At 38.0% G+C, this 15801-nt stretch overlaps 1 protein-coding gene across 2 annotated transcripts in view; it reads left to right on the top strand.

Annotated features, from left to right (window-relative positions):
• The window catches only part of LOC106093306 (peptide transporter family 1), a 31238-nt gene extending 15945 nt beyond the window's left edge, over window positions 1-15293 (top strand). Inside the window, exons 3-8 of one of the 2 annotated variants that reach the window (XM_013260356.2) lie at window positions 17-95; window positions 173-676; window positions 737-819; window positions 2258-2674; window positions 14076-14277; window positions 14342-15293. In XM_013260356.2, coding sequence (XP_013115810.2) covers window positions 17-95; window positions 173-676; window positions 737-819; window positions 2258-2674; window positions 14076-14277; window positions 14342-15183 — 2127 coding nt within the window. In that variant the 3' untranslated portion in view covers window positions 15184-15293. Of the gene's footprint in view, window positions 1-16; window positions 96-172; window positions 677-736; window positions 820-2257; window positions 2675-8156; window positions 9417-14075; window positions 14278-14341 lie in introns of those variants that run through there. The other variant, XM_013260357.2, reaches the window with a different exon arrangement.
• The last annotated feature ends 508 nt before the right edge of the window (window positions 15294-15801 follow it).

Below are 15801 nucleotides of genomic sequence, written 5' to 3' on the forward strand. Positions count from 1 at the left end.
TCCTTCAATATAACAGAAATTGCCCTATCCCAAATCGGTATTCTTCATCATCAGTAATGAATTCTGTGAACGTTTCAACTACTATGGCATGAGAAGTAAGTTTAAGAGTCTATGTCTAAGAGTTACCTCCTCAGTGCTAATATTGATTTTTTTTTTTTTTGATAATTTCCAGCAATTTTGGTTTTATATCTAAGTCGTCAATTGGATTATAGCGATGATACGGCCACTGTGATCTTCCACATCTTCACCATGTTTGTATATTTCCTGTGTATTTTGGGTGCCATTATTTCGGACAGTTGGCTGGGCAAATTCAAGACAATTCTATATCTCTCTTTGGTCTATGTATGCGGTTCTGTTTTGATTACATTGGGTGCTATACCTCCGTTGAATTTGCCGGCCACAACGTTTACCATGTTAGGTCTGTCACTGATAGCATTGGGTTCAGGTGGTATAAAACCTTGTGTTTCGGCCTTTGGTGGTGATCAATTCAAGATGCCGGAACAAATCAAGCAAATGACCACGTTCTTTTCGCTGTTCTATTTCTCCATCAATGCGGGTTCATTGATTTCGACAACAGTAACACCGATCTTGCGTGAAGATGTGGCTTGTTTTGGTGAAAAGGAATGTTATTCTCTGGCCTTTGGTGTGCCAGCTGTATTGATGGCAGTTTCGATTGGTAAATTCTAGCGTAATTTTCACAAATAACAAAAATAAAAACGATTTGGACTATTTTCAGTGATTTTCGTTTTGGGTCGTCCTTTGTACAAGAGCAAACCTCCAGCAGGCAATATGGTGGTGTTGGTCAGCAAAACAATTGGTGTAAGTATTTCTTCTTTCTAATGCCTAAATATGACCAGCTGATGACTTTTATTTCACTTAATATGTGAAGGAGAAGAAATATGACAGTTATATATTACGCAAGAACAATAAAAAACATATGTCATTCTGTAAAAAAAGAACAGTTAGACTGGGCTAGATTATTGAAGGTATGCCCTGTTCCTTATTGGAATGTTCATGGGAAATTTAGTAGTATTGTGTGATTTCTTTCATGATTGGGATCATCTTTCATCTGACCTATTTGGTGACACTACTGGCACTACGATTTATTATTTTCCTATCTCTACCTTTCCTTTCGGATAACGTCCAGGTTATTTGGTTTTTAATAATGAGTAGGTCAACTTTTCGTATGCGCTACATCCACCAAATATTTTCAATCAAAGGATCTCGATGAAGAAGAAATGTAGAGTTAGGATAGGCTGAAAAGAGGGTGCGGATTTTATCCACTCCATCCCACTATTGACATACCTAAGCCGGTAATTTGCTTGTTGTGCGTTCTTAATATAGGGTTAGTATTGGGTAGCCCAAAAAGTAATTGCGGATTTTTTAAAAGAAAGTAAATGCATTTTTAATAAAACTTAGAATGAACTTTAATCAAATATACTTTTTTACACTTTTTTTCTAAACCAAGCTAAAAGTAACAGCTGATAACTGACAGAAGAAAGAATGCAATTACAGAGTCACAAGTTGTGAAAAACTTTGTCAACGCCGACAATATGAAAAATCCGCAATTCCCACCATCTAAAAAAGTATTTTATTATGAGGATTTTCCTGAGAGTCTAAATTGAAATTCATTTACTGTGCAGGTAGTCTTTATGAATAATGCTTTCGAATAGCTAGAACTAGTAGTCAGTTGCAGCTCACGCTCAAAGACAATCTATCTTAAGAAAGTAACCGTTTAGATTGGTCTACAGATTTGATTTCGTAGCCCATCGAATTACTTTTTGGGCAACCCAATAGTATTACTAACCATCCACACCGACCCACCATCTAAAAAAGTATTTTATTATGAGGATTTTCCTGAGAGTCTAAATTGAAATTCATTTACTGTGCAGGTAGTCTTTATGAATAATGCTTTCGAATAGCTAGAACTAGTAGTCAGTTGCAGCTCACGTTTAAAGACAATCTATCTTAAGAAAGTAACTGTTTAGATTGGTCTACAGATTTGATTTCGTAGCCCATCGAAGTTTAATTTCTTCCTATTCCACTTCTGAGTTGAGTTGAGTCTATTGGTTGGGTTGGTTCAATGAAATGGCGAATTCTATAAGCTTTCCTTATTGGTCCACAAGGTAAACATTTTCGAAAAGGCTCCAAATATAAAAGAATTCTTTGACTTGGCTTCTTGAGCTCGCATATGATTCAATTGTTGTTGTATTAATTGTTTAATTCTATGCACTTTCACATTTATTTTCCCTAACAGAATGCCATTTCCACCAAATGGAAGGAGAAGAAAACCAATCCCCGTGAACATTGGTTGGACTATGCCGATAAGAAATATGACCGTCAATTGATTGAGGATGTCAAAGTGTTGATGCGTGTTTTGGTCTTGTATCTGCCACTGCCTATTTTCTGGGCTTTGTTCGATCAGCAAGGTTCTCGCTGGACTTTCCAAGCCACACGTATGGATGGTGACATGGGCTCATGGGACATTAAACCCGATCAATTGCAAGTGTTGAATCCCTTGTTGATTTTGGTCTTCATTCCTTTGTATGATGTGGCCTTCTATCCTGCCTTGAGTTTGATTGGCATTCGTCGTCCTTTACAAAAGTTGACTATGGGTGGTATTTTGGCTGGTGTGGCGTTTATCATTTCTGGTGTTGTAGAATTAGAATTGGAGGTAAGTGCATGAATATAGATTTGTATGGTGTATGGTTTGTGGTTGTTATGTGGTGGGTTTTTGAGTTACATCTCTTATGTGAAAGATGTCATACCTCAAAGAAATTTTGTGTTAGTTTTAAGCAATCATCGGTAATGATACATTTAAAGTTAAGACTATAGAGATAAGTACGACAAAATTGTTATATCTACATTAGAGTGTTCCAAAAATCATAAAGTTTTTTTTTTTGAATGCATATCCTCAATTTTTTTCCTTTTGAACCCAATAAGCAAAATACGAAATATTATGGCGATCGGTTAGCGATAAACCGTGCCGCCACAACGTCCAAAGTTGAATGTAGTGCTTTCTCAGGAATCCAGTTGAGTATTTTAGGTCCTAGCATGAAATTGGTAAACTAAGTACACATTTATATGGAATTTATTACAAAAGCACAAACAATACCCTGCCCCACTACTGTGGCTGTGATAAAATGTTTAGTAAATCGCGAATTTCCCATTAAGGAACAAGGCCAAAGTTTGCCCTTATAAAATTTTTAGTTCGACACAGAAATTCTTGCTGATTTGGCTTAGCAATGTCCTTCTGTCCGCATATTCTTTCTGTGCTGATAGTGCGTCTTTTGTTGGAACTAAGGTGAAGATCGCATTTGTTATACAATCATTACAATCGGATTTACGTATATCACTTTTTTTAAGCCCAAAGACAAACGCTATCGTTTTAATTCAGATTTAAATATAGTTCCCATATAAACAATTTGCCCGATTTACACTTATTAGGGCGAAGTTATTACAATTTTCAACCGATTTGCACGATATCTGGTATGAAGTGTTTCATTACTCATCTGGAAGCCTCTATCAAATTTCATGAAAATTGGTTCAGATTTAGATATAGCTCCCATATTAAGATAGTAGCCGAAGTTAAATTATTGGGCTGTCGTTTCTGTAGATTGAAAACTATAATGGGAACTACATGATATCACAATCTGAACCGATTTTGATAAAATTTAGCTTTAGTTAGTGCAAATCGGGCGAATTATATATATGAGAGCTATATCTAAATCGGATCCAAAATTAATAACGTGTACCTCTGGATAAAAAAAGTGATATATGGAAATTTTCGTGACGATTGGATAACAAATGCGATCTCCACCTTTGTTACAAGAAAACGACAAACTATCAGCACAAAAAGGATACGCGGACATGGCTAAGCCGAAACAGCAGGCCTTAACAGACTGTTATGCTACTAAAATATAAAAGAGTGGTTTTTCAAGAGCTATAGGAAATTAAAAAAAATCACGCACATAAAATTTAGAAAAATGCATGAAATCTTTATTTTAATCGATAGTACGGTCGATGTTATTTCATGTAAATGTTGACCGTGACTATGTCCAATTTTGGCATACTCTTTCCAACATTTCACAAATAAATGCTTCAATGTCGTCTTCCATTGCGTCAATTGAAGCGGGCTTGTCTCTATACACATGAGCTTTAACATAGTCCCACAACAATAGTCTAAAGGCATTAAATCGCACGATTTAGGTGGTCAATTGACAGTTCCCGAACGTGAAATAAAATGTTCGCCGAACTCGCCTCTCAATAAGTCTATTGTTACGCGACTGTAAAGCATGTGGCACCGTCTTGTTGAAACCACATGTCATGCAAGTCAAGCTTTTGCATTTTGGGAAAAAAAAGTTGGATATCATCGCACGATATCGCTCGCTAATCACAGTTACGTTTCGATTCGCATCATCTTTCAAGAAGTACGGTCCAATAATGCCACCAGCCCTTAAACCTCACCAAACTGTGACTTTTTCTTGATGCATTGGTAGCTCTTGCAATGCAATGCTGATCTTCACTTCAAAATCGACAATTCAGCTTATTTACAAACCCATTGACCTAAAAATTAGCTTCGTCCATAAAATGGAAGAAGCTCGCGTTCAAGTTTCTTAACAGAGCACGCATTTCGAAAATAAAATCCAATAATTTGCAAGCGTTGTTCGGTTTTAAGACGATTTATGGTTAAATTATAGACCAAACTGAAGATGTTTGACACTGAAACAAAACACGAATCGTGCGTGAGCTGTTTAAACCAGTGACGTCAAAAAAATAACAGCTAAAAAATCACCCTTTAGTTCAGCGGGCAACCCTCCTGCTGCCTTGTTGTTCGTAAGTCGGGCCTCTGCTACTTGAACTTTATTCTGACTAGGAGGAAAACATTCTATACCTTTATCAGAAATTGGTTCAGTGCCATTGTCGGACACAAGCAGCTGGGAAAAATTATTTCCATATCCCAAGCACACCATTTGTATCACTTATCAGATTTCCTTCCTACTTCCAACAGGAGGATGTGCCCTTGCCCGTGCTTAAGTTATCGCTTTCCGGACTTCATTCAGACATCTACATCTCATTTCGTTCACACTCACGCCTTTCTATTTCTCTTTTCTGTCTGCGGAATAAACGTTTCTCCCGATACATCTACTTCACCTGACACTTTGAAATTTTCCCAACATATTTTTTCTTCTTATCTTAGCAATAAAGCCATATCCACCACTATTTTAATGTCGTGTGCTGGGCAAAGGTCGGCGCATAGGCACAGATGAAACTGATATAAAATAATTTGACTGTTATGCGGATTGTGCCGATGGATGAGATCCAACTATACCTAGAGGTGTTCCAGTGTTCGACTAAACACAGATCCACATGTCTTATATCATGGTACAACATGTCACCCTTGAGTGTTATAGTGACACCTCTCATAATCTATAGCACTTTCTGTAAGGCATTAATGTCTCTGCATAGAGTTCGTAAATTCCAGTTGCAGATTCGCTAATCATGTTCCGTTATTTGTTTGCCTGGTTCGTTAACGTTAGGCGAGATCGTTTAATTCATTCGTTTCTTCATAGTATTGGAATATTCTACAAGTGCGAGTTACTAGCCCATCCTCATCATGTATACCTTAATATGGCGAGTCACTTGTTACAGGATTAAGCCGCCTGTTACAAGATCAAACCGCCCCTTGTTTGGGGCCATGTCATATCAAGTATCACGCAATTTTCAGTAAGAACCGGAGCCGCCCTGTGAGATTCTCCGCTCGAAACCGCTGAGTGTTCGCAATTGCAGCTATTCCGCATACCTACGGTGGTTATCCGCAAACTGTGGATAATGAAACTTATTATAGGAAGCTATCTGTCTAGCATCCTACGATAATGATAACAACCACACCAAAAAAAAAATTCGTTTGGCATAAAGGGAATTTTTCCCAAGTAAACTTCTTTTCTTAAAAACGTTGGACTTTGTTTAAGATAAAAGTGAAAAATTTTTTGCGATAAATTCTTGCAAGAGTTTGTGACAAATATAAAGTTTTTTTTACACTGCTAATACCGTTCATTCTTGATATATAGAACATGTTATTCGGAGCTTTACCTATTCTTTCTTTATTCAAAAATTAATATAACGTCGAACGTTTCTAATGGATTGTGCATATTGAAAAGGATGTCAAGTTCAATTTAATGTTGTAACATAATTCAAACTCAATTTTTTATGAATAAGCAGATCTCACTTGGTAATTCGGACTGTTTCCGAATATATTTGCATTTATTTCGATGTTATGATATACAATTATATTATTGTAAAAGCCTCTTACTTTCGCACAACCCATTATGGTTTTATATTATTGTTGTTGTTTTCGCACATTTAAATACCTATCTTGTGATGGATATTTCTTTATCGCGTAAATGTTACCAAACAATGTATGTGCCTCAGAAATTCTTTTTGTGTTTTCTTGTACCTGTCAGCCTTTTGTGTGTTGCTCTAATGACTTCTGTCATTGGACATACCAGCATTTTTGTATCGAAACTTTAAAAATTGACACTTTTCGAGTTTACCATCCGCACTCGTCCGACCTGCTCAATATACTGAATGCTCTTTGCACTTATTAGGACGCAGTCAAACGAATAATGGTATGCGGCTATCGCAGCACTTTTGCAATTAAAGAGTTTTTGGTTTTACAACAAAAGTAAGGTCCTTTTGCCGCAGACGAAGCTCTTAAAGGGTTTACAATAAACAAAGTACGCTACGTTCAATAATACTACGTTTATGGCCAACGTTCAATATGTTGAAGCGAAACGTTACAGGGTTACAATAAAAGCAAAACTTTGTGATAAAAGTATTTTGTTTATCGTTTTTGCGTGTACACAGATCAGAGTTTAAAATTCCAATAAATTTAGAACTCATATTCATTCCAGACCATAAATGTAAGGAAATTTTGTTTCGCATGTTGTAAAATAATACCGTTTAGCTATTACATATCACAATAATCTGTCTTCCAGTTTTACTTCTTTGAATTATGAAGAACATTCGCTTTCATGCGTATTTCAAAGAATTATGCATGTGGACGGATTAGTGTTCTGACTTCCAACGTACATATCAGTATGGTCTAAATAGGCTCGTAGCGTTTGGATAACTACCAAGCCCGACATATGTCCGTCGGTACTTTATGCCTTATTTTTTTATACTCACTACCTCGTAATATTGGTTTGAGACCCTATAAATTTCGACATTCCAATTCTACATAGACATGTTCGTCTGTTTGTCTAAATCAGGAATCGTGATCGAACGAACGTATCTGTGCAAAATTTCGAGCGGAAAGCTCATTAATTTAGGGGATTGGGAAATGCAAATAGGTCGTATCCGTGAAGATTTGGATCATCCGTTTTCACTTACTGAGCCCCTAGAAGTTTAAGTTTTGCCTAAGGTGACTAAACTTTGGTATAAAAAACGATCCTCCGTTTTGACTTTTTAAAGCTTACTTTAATTGGCTATGACAGAATATTTGTTCCACTAGCCGAAAGTAGAATAGCGTTCCAAGCTGCTCGATCTTCTGCGCTCATTCTGAAATCTCTGACACCAAGTTTCGAGATGTCTCCCACAACTTGATCTTTCCATCGGGCTTTTGGTCTTCCCGTTTTGCGTGTACCACAGTGTTTGAGGCTTTACAAGTTTTAATTTTAGACCCACGTAGCTGAAATTCGAGCCATTTTAGCATTTTTGGAACTGCAAACATTTTCAGCTAACAAAAGACTTCAGCAGAGTTTCTATTGTTCTAAAATAACAAACGTTTTGCTATTACAGCAAATCTTTTGCTGTTTTAATATCATTGACATCATCTACGAACAATCAGCCCATAGTGTTTCTCGAGTTCAGCAGATTTCTCTGTGTGTGTACTATATTCTAGCAATGAACAGCAATCTTAATCGTTTTATACGTATATCAAATGTTTTAGTAAAAAAATCTACTGCTTGTCAAATATCCATCCATCGCTTAAACGTCGTATTGTTCACCATTACAAATTGCTTCCTATTTCAATGCCATAAAAAGTGATGTCCCTACGGAAAAACCGCCGAGTTTCATCCAAGCCTTTCCATTTCCATTTCTATAACTATCTTCTGTTATCTACTTTATCCTTTTTGCTAATTCTATTCCTTTAGAAAACCTATCCCACCCTTCCCTCAGACCATATCTCACAATTGCGTATTTTCAATGGTGAAGATTGTGCATATACCATGATGACGAATATACCAAGTGTAGCTGAAATTAACATCGATCGCCATGGATACTATGTGAACAAAAATATACCGGTGCCTGGAAGTAATTTTAATTTAGAATACTCGTTTTCCTTAACGGAAGGTCAAAATTGTCCGGAATTTGATGCCGGTGTCTATCAAATAAACTCTAAAGAAGCCCATACCCTGTTTATGAACTCAAGAAATGGCAGCACTCCCTTAATTTGGTACGAGGATTATGTGAACAAGCCTTCGCGTGGTAGTCCTTTGGCTAGAACTTTAAGTAATGTGGAGCCAGGACGTAACATTGAATGGAAATTAACGAAAAAAGGAACCATAGAATACGAGGAAACGGCCTATGTACAAAATTTGACGGAATTATCCACAGGAGACTACATAATTACTGTTGATGGCGTAGAGGCGTATCAGACCACATTGCAAACTGGTGGCGTTTACACCCTCATGATCGAAGAAGTCGGTAACGGCCAATACTGGGCAAACATTTTCATAGTCACCGAGCCAAATTCAATGAACATTTTGTGGCTGATTCCACAGTATGTGGTAATGACGCTGGGCGAGGTAATGTTTTCAGTTACCGGTTTGGAGTTCTCCTACTCACAGGCCCCTGTTGCCATGAAATCGGTATTGCAGGCCTGTTGGCTGCTCACTGTGGCCGTGGGCAATGTGATTGTCGTCATCATTGCCGAGTTGGCCCTCTTCGATTCGCAGGCCAGTGAATTCTTCCTGTTCGCCGGTCTTATGTTCGTCGATATGATACTCTTCATGTTCATGGCCTATCGTTACGTACCCAACGACCCCAATAAAGTAGCAGAAGCTGAACCCCTGACTGGAAACGAAAAAGAACCCTTGAAGTTGGAAGGTATTGACAACAAGGCCGTAGACACCAAAGAGTAGAGATTATAAGTCATTTTAGTAACTAGAGATTAAGTATGATATATGTGTAAGCTCCAATTTTACCGGGAGTGCAGATAATGAAAATATTCGACAATTATAAGAATTTTCTTTCTTTTTTGTATGATTAATAAAAAAGTAAACTATTTAACACAACTAAGGGCAATATAACATGACATAAACATAAGTTTACCGCAAGTGTATTGAAATTTTTAAAACAAACATCCCGCAAATATATTGAATGTTTACAAAAGTAGTCGAGGTAAATCAAAATATTAGCAGCCTTGCATTATTGTTGCCTAAGTTTTTGAAGCACAACTTAAAAATTATAAATTGGTAAGTTTTTAAAATGATGAAATGCAAACGATTTAATGCAAAAAAAAACTCTTTTACTACTTTCTAGGTTGAATAACAGTATTAACAAATCGTTGTTATCGGAAACCCCCTTCACAAAAACGACAATAAACAAATTAAATTTTTCTATACCCATCACCATAGGAAGGGGAATTTCCGTTTTGTTAAATTGTATGTAACACTAGCCGAACCGGGCCCCCTTCGCTGCGCCTTCTTTAACTCTCTTATATCTTTTTAGGATGGGGACACTTCGCCCTGAATGCGGATATCGAATTCGTGTTCGAATCCTGGCGAGAACATCGGACAAAGCGGTGTTTATCCCCTCTTGATGTTGGCGACATTTACGAGTTACCATGCCATGCATGGTCATTTAAAAAATTTTCCCCAAAGAGGTGTCGCACTGTGGGATGCCGTTCGGACTCGGCTATAAAAATGTCCCTTATCATCGAGTTTAAACTTGAATCGGCAAGCACTCATTGGTGTGTGAGAATTTACCCCTTCTCGGTTCCTGGTAATAATGTTCTTCTTGAGGGTAATCTTCTCATTAAGGGAAAAATGGCATCTTAGATATATTGACTCAAATATTGATATCAAATTCATGCTGCACTTCCAAATCCCTTAATTTGAGCCTCATATTGCCATGACCGGTCAATATGAACCGTTTGGAGGGTGTTTTGGGGCTGGGGCGGCCACTTTGCACTGGAAATAGATATCAAATTCGTTCATTATTCCCAACGGAAATGAAATTCAGTTTAGGAGGTGCTTAAGGGCGTACCCCAAAACACTTGGCTCCAAATTTGTATATCAAATTCGTTTTCTACTCTCAAATACCTTTCATTAGAGTCCTACATTGTCATAATGAGTCAAATAACCCTTTTGACGTATCTTTAAAAGGAAAAGCGCCACCTAGACTTGAACGCAATTTTTAATGGCATATTCGTTATCTACTGCCGAATACCTTTCATTTGAGTCCCATATAGCCATGGTCAGCTAATTTGCCCTTTTGGGGGTGGGCGACCTCCCATTACTTGGACCTAATGTTTTATGTCATATTTGTACTGCCTAATACCTTTCATTTGAGACCCATATTGACATGAACTTCGAATATATATGTTAAGATGTGTTTTGGGTTGGGCGTTCGTTGGGTACTTGGTCCCAAATTTTAATACCATATTCGTTTTCTGGTCTCCAATACCTTTCATTTGATACCCTTATTGTGCCCATCCGACCAATTTCGGATATGGGTGGCGTTTTTGGGGTAAGGGGGAGGGTCCGCCTCCACCCGATATCTAAAAATTATAGTCTATGTTTCCTTCCAGACAAACGTACACAATCTATGTAAATTTTAAGAAAATCGGTTCAGCCAAGTATCATATAGACAAAATGGGTCTAATGGCGTTTGTGAGGAGTGGCGTGACCCCCTATACTTCGATCTGATTTTGTATGCCAAATTCAAAATCTATTCCCGAATACCTTTCATTTGAGCCCCATATTGAAATGAACGTCCAATATGTCTGTTTGAAGGAGTTTTGGAGTTGGAGCGGCCCGATGGGAACTTAGACTCAAATTTGTTCATACCATATTCGTATTCTACTCACCAATACCTTTCATTTGATACCCATATTGTCCCGATCGGTTCAATTTTGATTTTGGGTTGTGTTTTTGGTATAAGGGGGAGGGTCCGTTCCCCTTCCGATACCGAAAAATTATAAATCCTATGTTTCCTTCCAGACCAACCTATACAATATGCGAAGATTTCGAGAAAATCGATTCTACCGTTTTTCAGTCTATACGGAACAAACAAACCGAGTCCCATATAATCGTGATTGGCTAATGTGCCCATATTGGGCGTTTTTGTGGGGGTGAGTGACCCCCTATACAACGACATGGATTTTGTATGCCAGATTCGTTATCTACTCCCGTATACTTTTCATTTGATACCCATATTGTCCTTATCGGTGCACTTTTGATTTTGGGTGGTGTTTTTGGGGTAACGGTGGAGGGTCCGCCCCCTTTCGTTATCAATAAATTATAAAGCCTATTCCTACTTCCTGACCATATTCGTTATTTACTCCTGAATACCATTCATTTGAGTCCCATATTGTCATGATCGTCAAATAAACCTATTTTAAGGGGGTTTTGGGATTGGGGTGGGCCCCTAGTTACTTGGACCCAATTTTTAATATGAAATTCGTACTCTACTCCTGAATACCTTTCATTTGAGTCCCATACTGTCCCGATCGGTCCACTTTTATTTTTGGGTAGTACTATTGGGGTAAAGGGGAGGGTCCGCTTGCCCATCCGATATCAAAAAATTATATAGCCCATGTTTCCTACCAGACCAACCTACACAATCTGTGAATATTTCAAGGCAATAGGTTCAGCCGTTCAAACAAACAAACACAAATCTTATATATAAAAATCAATTTGTGTTTGTTTGTAGGTTTGTTTGTATGTTTGTGTGTTCCTTATAGACTCAGAAACGGCTGAAACGACTTTCTTGAAATTTTCATAAATGGTGCATAATGACCCCGTGGTGAAAATAGGGTACTACATTTTTTGATATCTGAAGGGGGGACGGACCCTCCCCCTTTCCCTAATATTCAGAAACGTCAGATCTCGGAGATGGGTGGTGCGATTTAAGCGAAATTTTGTGCACTCTCTTATAGTACTCTAAAAATAAAAATTTGGTATCCAAATTTCGGATGGGGTACATAGGGGGGCTGCCCCACCCTAAAAACTACCAAACATATATTTAGACCAATCACGAGAATATGGGACTCAAATGAAAGGTATTTACGATAAGAAAACGTATCTGATATCCAATTGTCGGACCAAGAGCTAGGGGGACCACCCCAAGCTCAAAAACATCCCTAAATCGGACATACCTACCGACCATAGCAATATGGGACTCAATTGAAAGGTATTTGCGAGTAGAATACGAATCTGATATCCAAATGTGGGACTACGTTTCTGGGGGTCGACTCCTTTCCCAAAACACCCCCCAAACAGGACTTATCTACCGACCATGGGAATATGGGACTTAAATAAAAGATATTTGAATGTAGAATACGAATCTGATATCCAAACATGGGATCAAGTGTTTGGGGGCCGTCTCTCCCCAAAAACATCCCCCAAAGTGGACAAATTTACGACCAAATGAGGCTCAAATGGAAGGTCTTTGGGAGTAAAGCACGAATTTGATATCAATATTCAGGAAAAGTGTCTATGGGGCCACCCCACAACACCACCCAAATAGTAAGCATTTTCTGACTATTACAATATGAAGCTCAAATAAGAGGGTTTTAAAAGTGGAACACGAATCCGATATATATATATATATTCAAGGCCAACTCACTGAATGGCCCCCCATCCCACAAAACACCCCCCAAGCCGGTCATGTTAGCCGACTATGGAAATATGGGGTTCGTATCTGATATCAACATTAGGGGCCAACTGTCTAGCGGACGTCCCACCACCATAACAACTCCCAAATAGGACATATTTGCTCACCATGACAATTTGGGTCTTAAAGAGAGTGGAACTAAATATTCATAGTTTTTAGGGCCAATACCCCAAACCGGACATATTTGCTGACTTTTGCAATAAGGAGTTTAAATGGGATTAGAAAACGAATTTGATATCCAATTTTGAGGGCAATGGGAATATAGGATTCAAATAAATGATATATAGATATATGAGAATAGAGCACGTAAAATTGCAAATTTTGAATAGAGCACGTTGCTGATATATTTTCCGGCTTGGTGTTTGGGCGACCACCCCAATCCCCAAAACACCCCTAAATCGGCCATATATACCGACCATGTCAATGTGGAGCTTAAATGAAAGGTATTGGGGGGTAGAGCAAAAATTGATACCCACTTTCGGGACCAATTTTCTGGGGGTCAACCTCTTTCCCAAAATACCCCACAAACAGCAATTTTTTAGTGACCATCTCAAAATGGGGCTCAAATAAAGGTATTTGGGAGTAGAATACGAATTTGATATCCATGTATTTAGGGAATCACCCCTTCCCCAAAACACCCCGCAAAGGGTAAAAAATTTTCGACCATGCCAATATGTGGTATTTAGGATTAGAAAACGAATTTGATAACCTATTTTGGGCCATATGTTTGGGGGACGCCTCATCGTGTAAACTCCCCTAAACCAATGGCAATATGGAGTTTATATAAATAGTTTTTGAAAGAAGAGTACGATGCTGATATTTTTTCAGAGCCAACTATCTGGGGGACCACCTCACCCCCGAAAACACCCCTAAATCAGATATCATGAGAATATCGGGCTGAAATAAAGTATTTTAAGAATGGAGTACACCTTACATCCAAACTTAAATTCGTAGACCAATAAATATCATATGGGGTAGAATGGTATTTCACTAGTAGCTCTTTAATTGTCGAAAATAAATATTCCAAGGAAACTTTTGTTCCATATAAAGTAAAAGAAGGCGCAGCGGAGCGGTCCCGGGTCAGCTAGTTTTTAAATAAAAAAGAAAGAAAATAACAAATTTTAATATTATTAATTTTCTAAACCACTGTTTCACTTTAAATTCCTTTTCAGAAAACCTATCCCATAACACCTTCGGCGGGTTATATTCAACTGCGTATTTTTAATGGAATACCCGATTGTTCATATACGATAAACAGTAACCTAACTGGGTTCGAAGAGATTCCCATCAATGGCTTTGGCAAAGAGTTCGAACATTTTATACACTTGGAAAATACATCGGTGTCGGTGTTCTACACGATAAAGGAACAAAAAGGTAGTTTTTAAGTCTTTTCCAATTTTGTTTTTTACAGAATGATTAATTTAAAAAAATCATCTAGATTGTCCAAAACTAAGCGGTGGAGTTTATGAATTCAAAGAGAAAACAGCCTATAGCATATTCCTCAAAGATAAAATCAATGCCCAAGTGCCTTTTATCTATAGAGAGCAAATGGAAAAGCCTAGCAGAGCGAACCCCTTGGTTAGAAATTTGGCTAATATAGATGCTGACACGGATATTGTATGGAAATCCCATAAATCTGGCGATGTGGAATCTTCCAAAAAGGCTGATGATAGAAAGATTATGGAATTAAGAGCCACCAACTACGATGTTTTAGTTGATAATGTTGAAATGCAGGAAGCCCAACTAAGACATGGAGGTGTCTATGCCCTGATCGTAGGCGTCGCTAATAATGGCTCAACGCTAACAAAACTCGAAGAGGTTATTCCACCGAATTCAATGAACATCTTATGGCTTGTTCCCCAATATGTGGTCATGACTTTGGGCGAGGTGATGTTCTCAGTTACCGGTTTGGAATTCTCATACTCACAAGCTCCGTTGGCCATGAAGTCAGTGTTGCAAGCCTGTTGGCTGCTTACGGTTGCCTTTGGCAATGTCATTGTAGTTATTGTTGCCGAAGCGAAAATTTTCAAGTCGCAGGCAAGTGAGTTTTTCCTCTTTGCCGGTCTTATGTTCGCCGATATGATTGTGTTCATGTGGGTAGCCTACCGTTATAAGCCCAATAACCCAATACTCTCGGAGTCAACACAAAATTTGATCGATGACCAACCGGAAACTTCCAAGGATGCTAGCATAGCTAAAAACAACAATTACGACTTTCAACAGAGAGAACAGCAAAAGCAGCGGGTGCCACGTTATACAAAAAGACAGCAGGTGGACTAACATTTGTTTAGAAAATGTTTCTATATTTGTATGTATGTATGTATAAGTTTTTAATGTGAATATAATTTAAGGAAATTTGTATTAATAAATATTGAAAAATTTAAACCAAAGATTAAAAGCACCATATACTTATCAAAAATTTAAGAGTGTTACAAGTTTTAGAGAAAAAATCAATTATTGGATCAAGCTGATGCTTGGCAAAGTTTATGTTCTATCATCTCATTATAAGACCAAAGCGGGCGCACGTACTGGAAATTTACAATAGAAATTCCGATTTACCGGGAATCAATTACCGGGCCACGTTAATCCACTTATCCCTTGGCACTTATAGTTACCGATGCCTCCTTAAAAATGACCGGAGTAGTGTTGCTACAGAAATCGTATTAGAATTCGAGTAGAGGAGGATAGTACAGGCCGACTTTCCTTCTCTAGCCAAGAGCTAAGACGCTTAAGATCCTTTCTTCCCGATCTTGGAAGCCTGTTTCAGTGGACTTGTCCTTGCTTTATTCATGCTGTTCCCCAGGAATATTTGCCCTAAGATATGTTTCTATAAACCTCCTAAGAGTTTTTACCATAAACGATACCAATAAGGATGATCAACAAAACGAAAATCTTTCG

This window comes from Stomoxys calcitrans, chromosome 4, assembly GCF_963082655.1.
Source record: "Stomoxys calcitrans chromosome 4, idStoCalc2.1, whole genome shotgun sequence".
NCBI lineage: Eukaryota > Metazoa > Arthropoda > Insecta > Diptera > Muscidae > Stomoxys > Stomoxys calcitrans.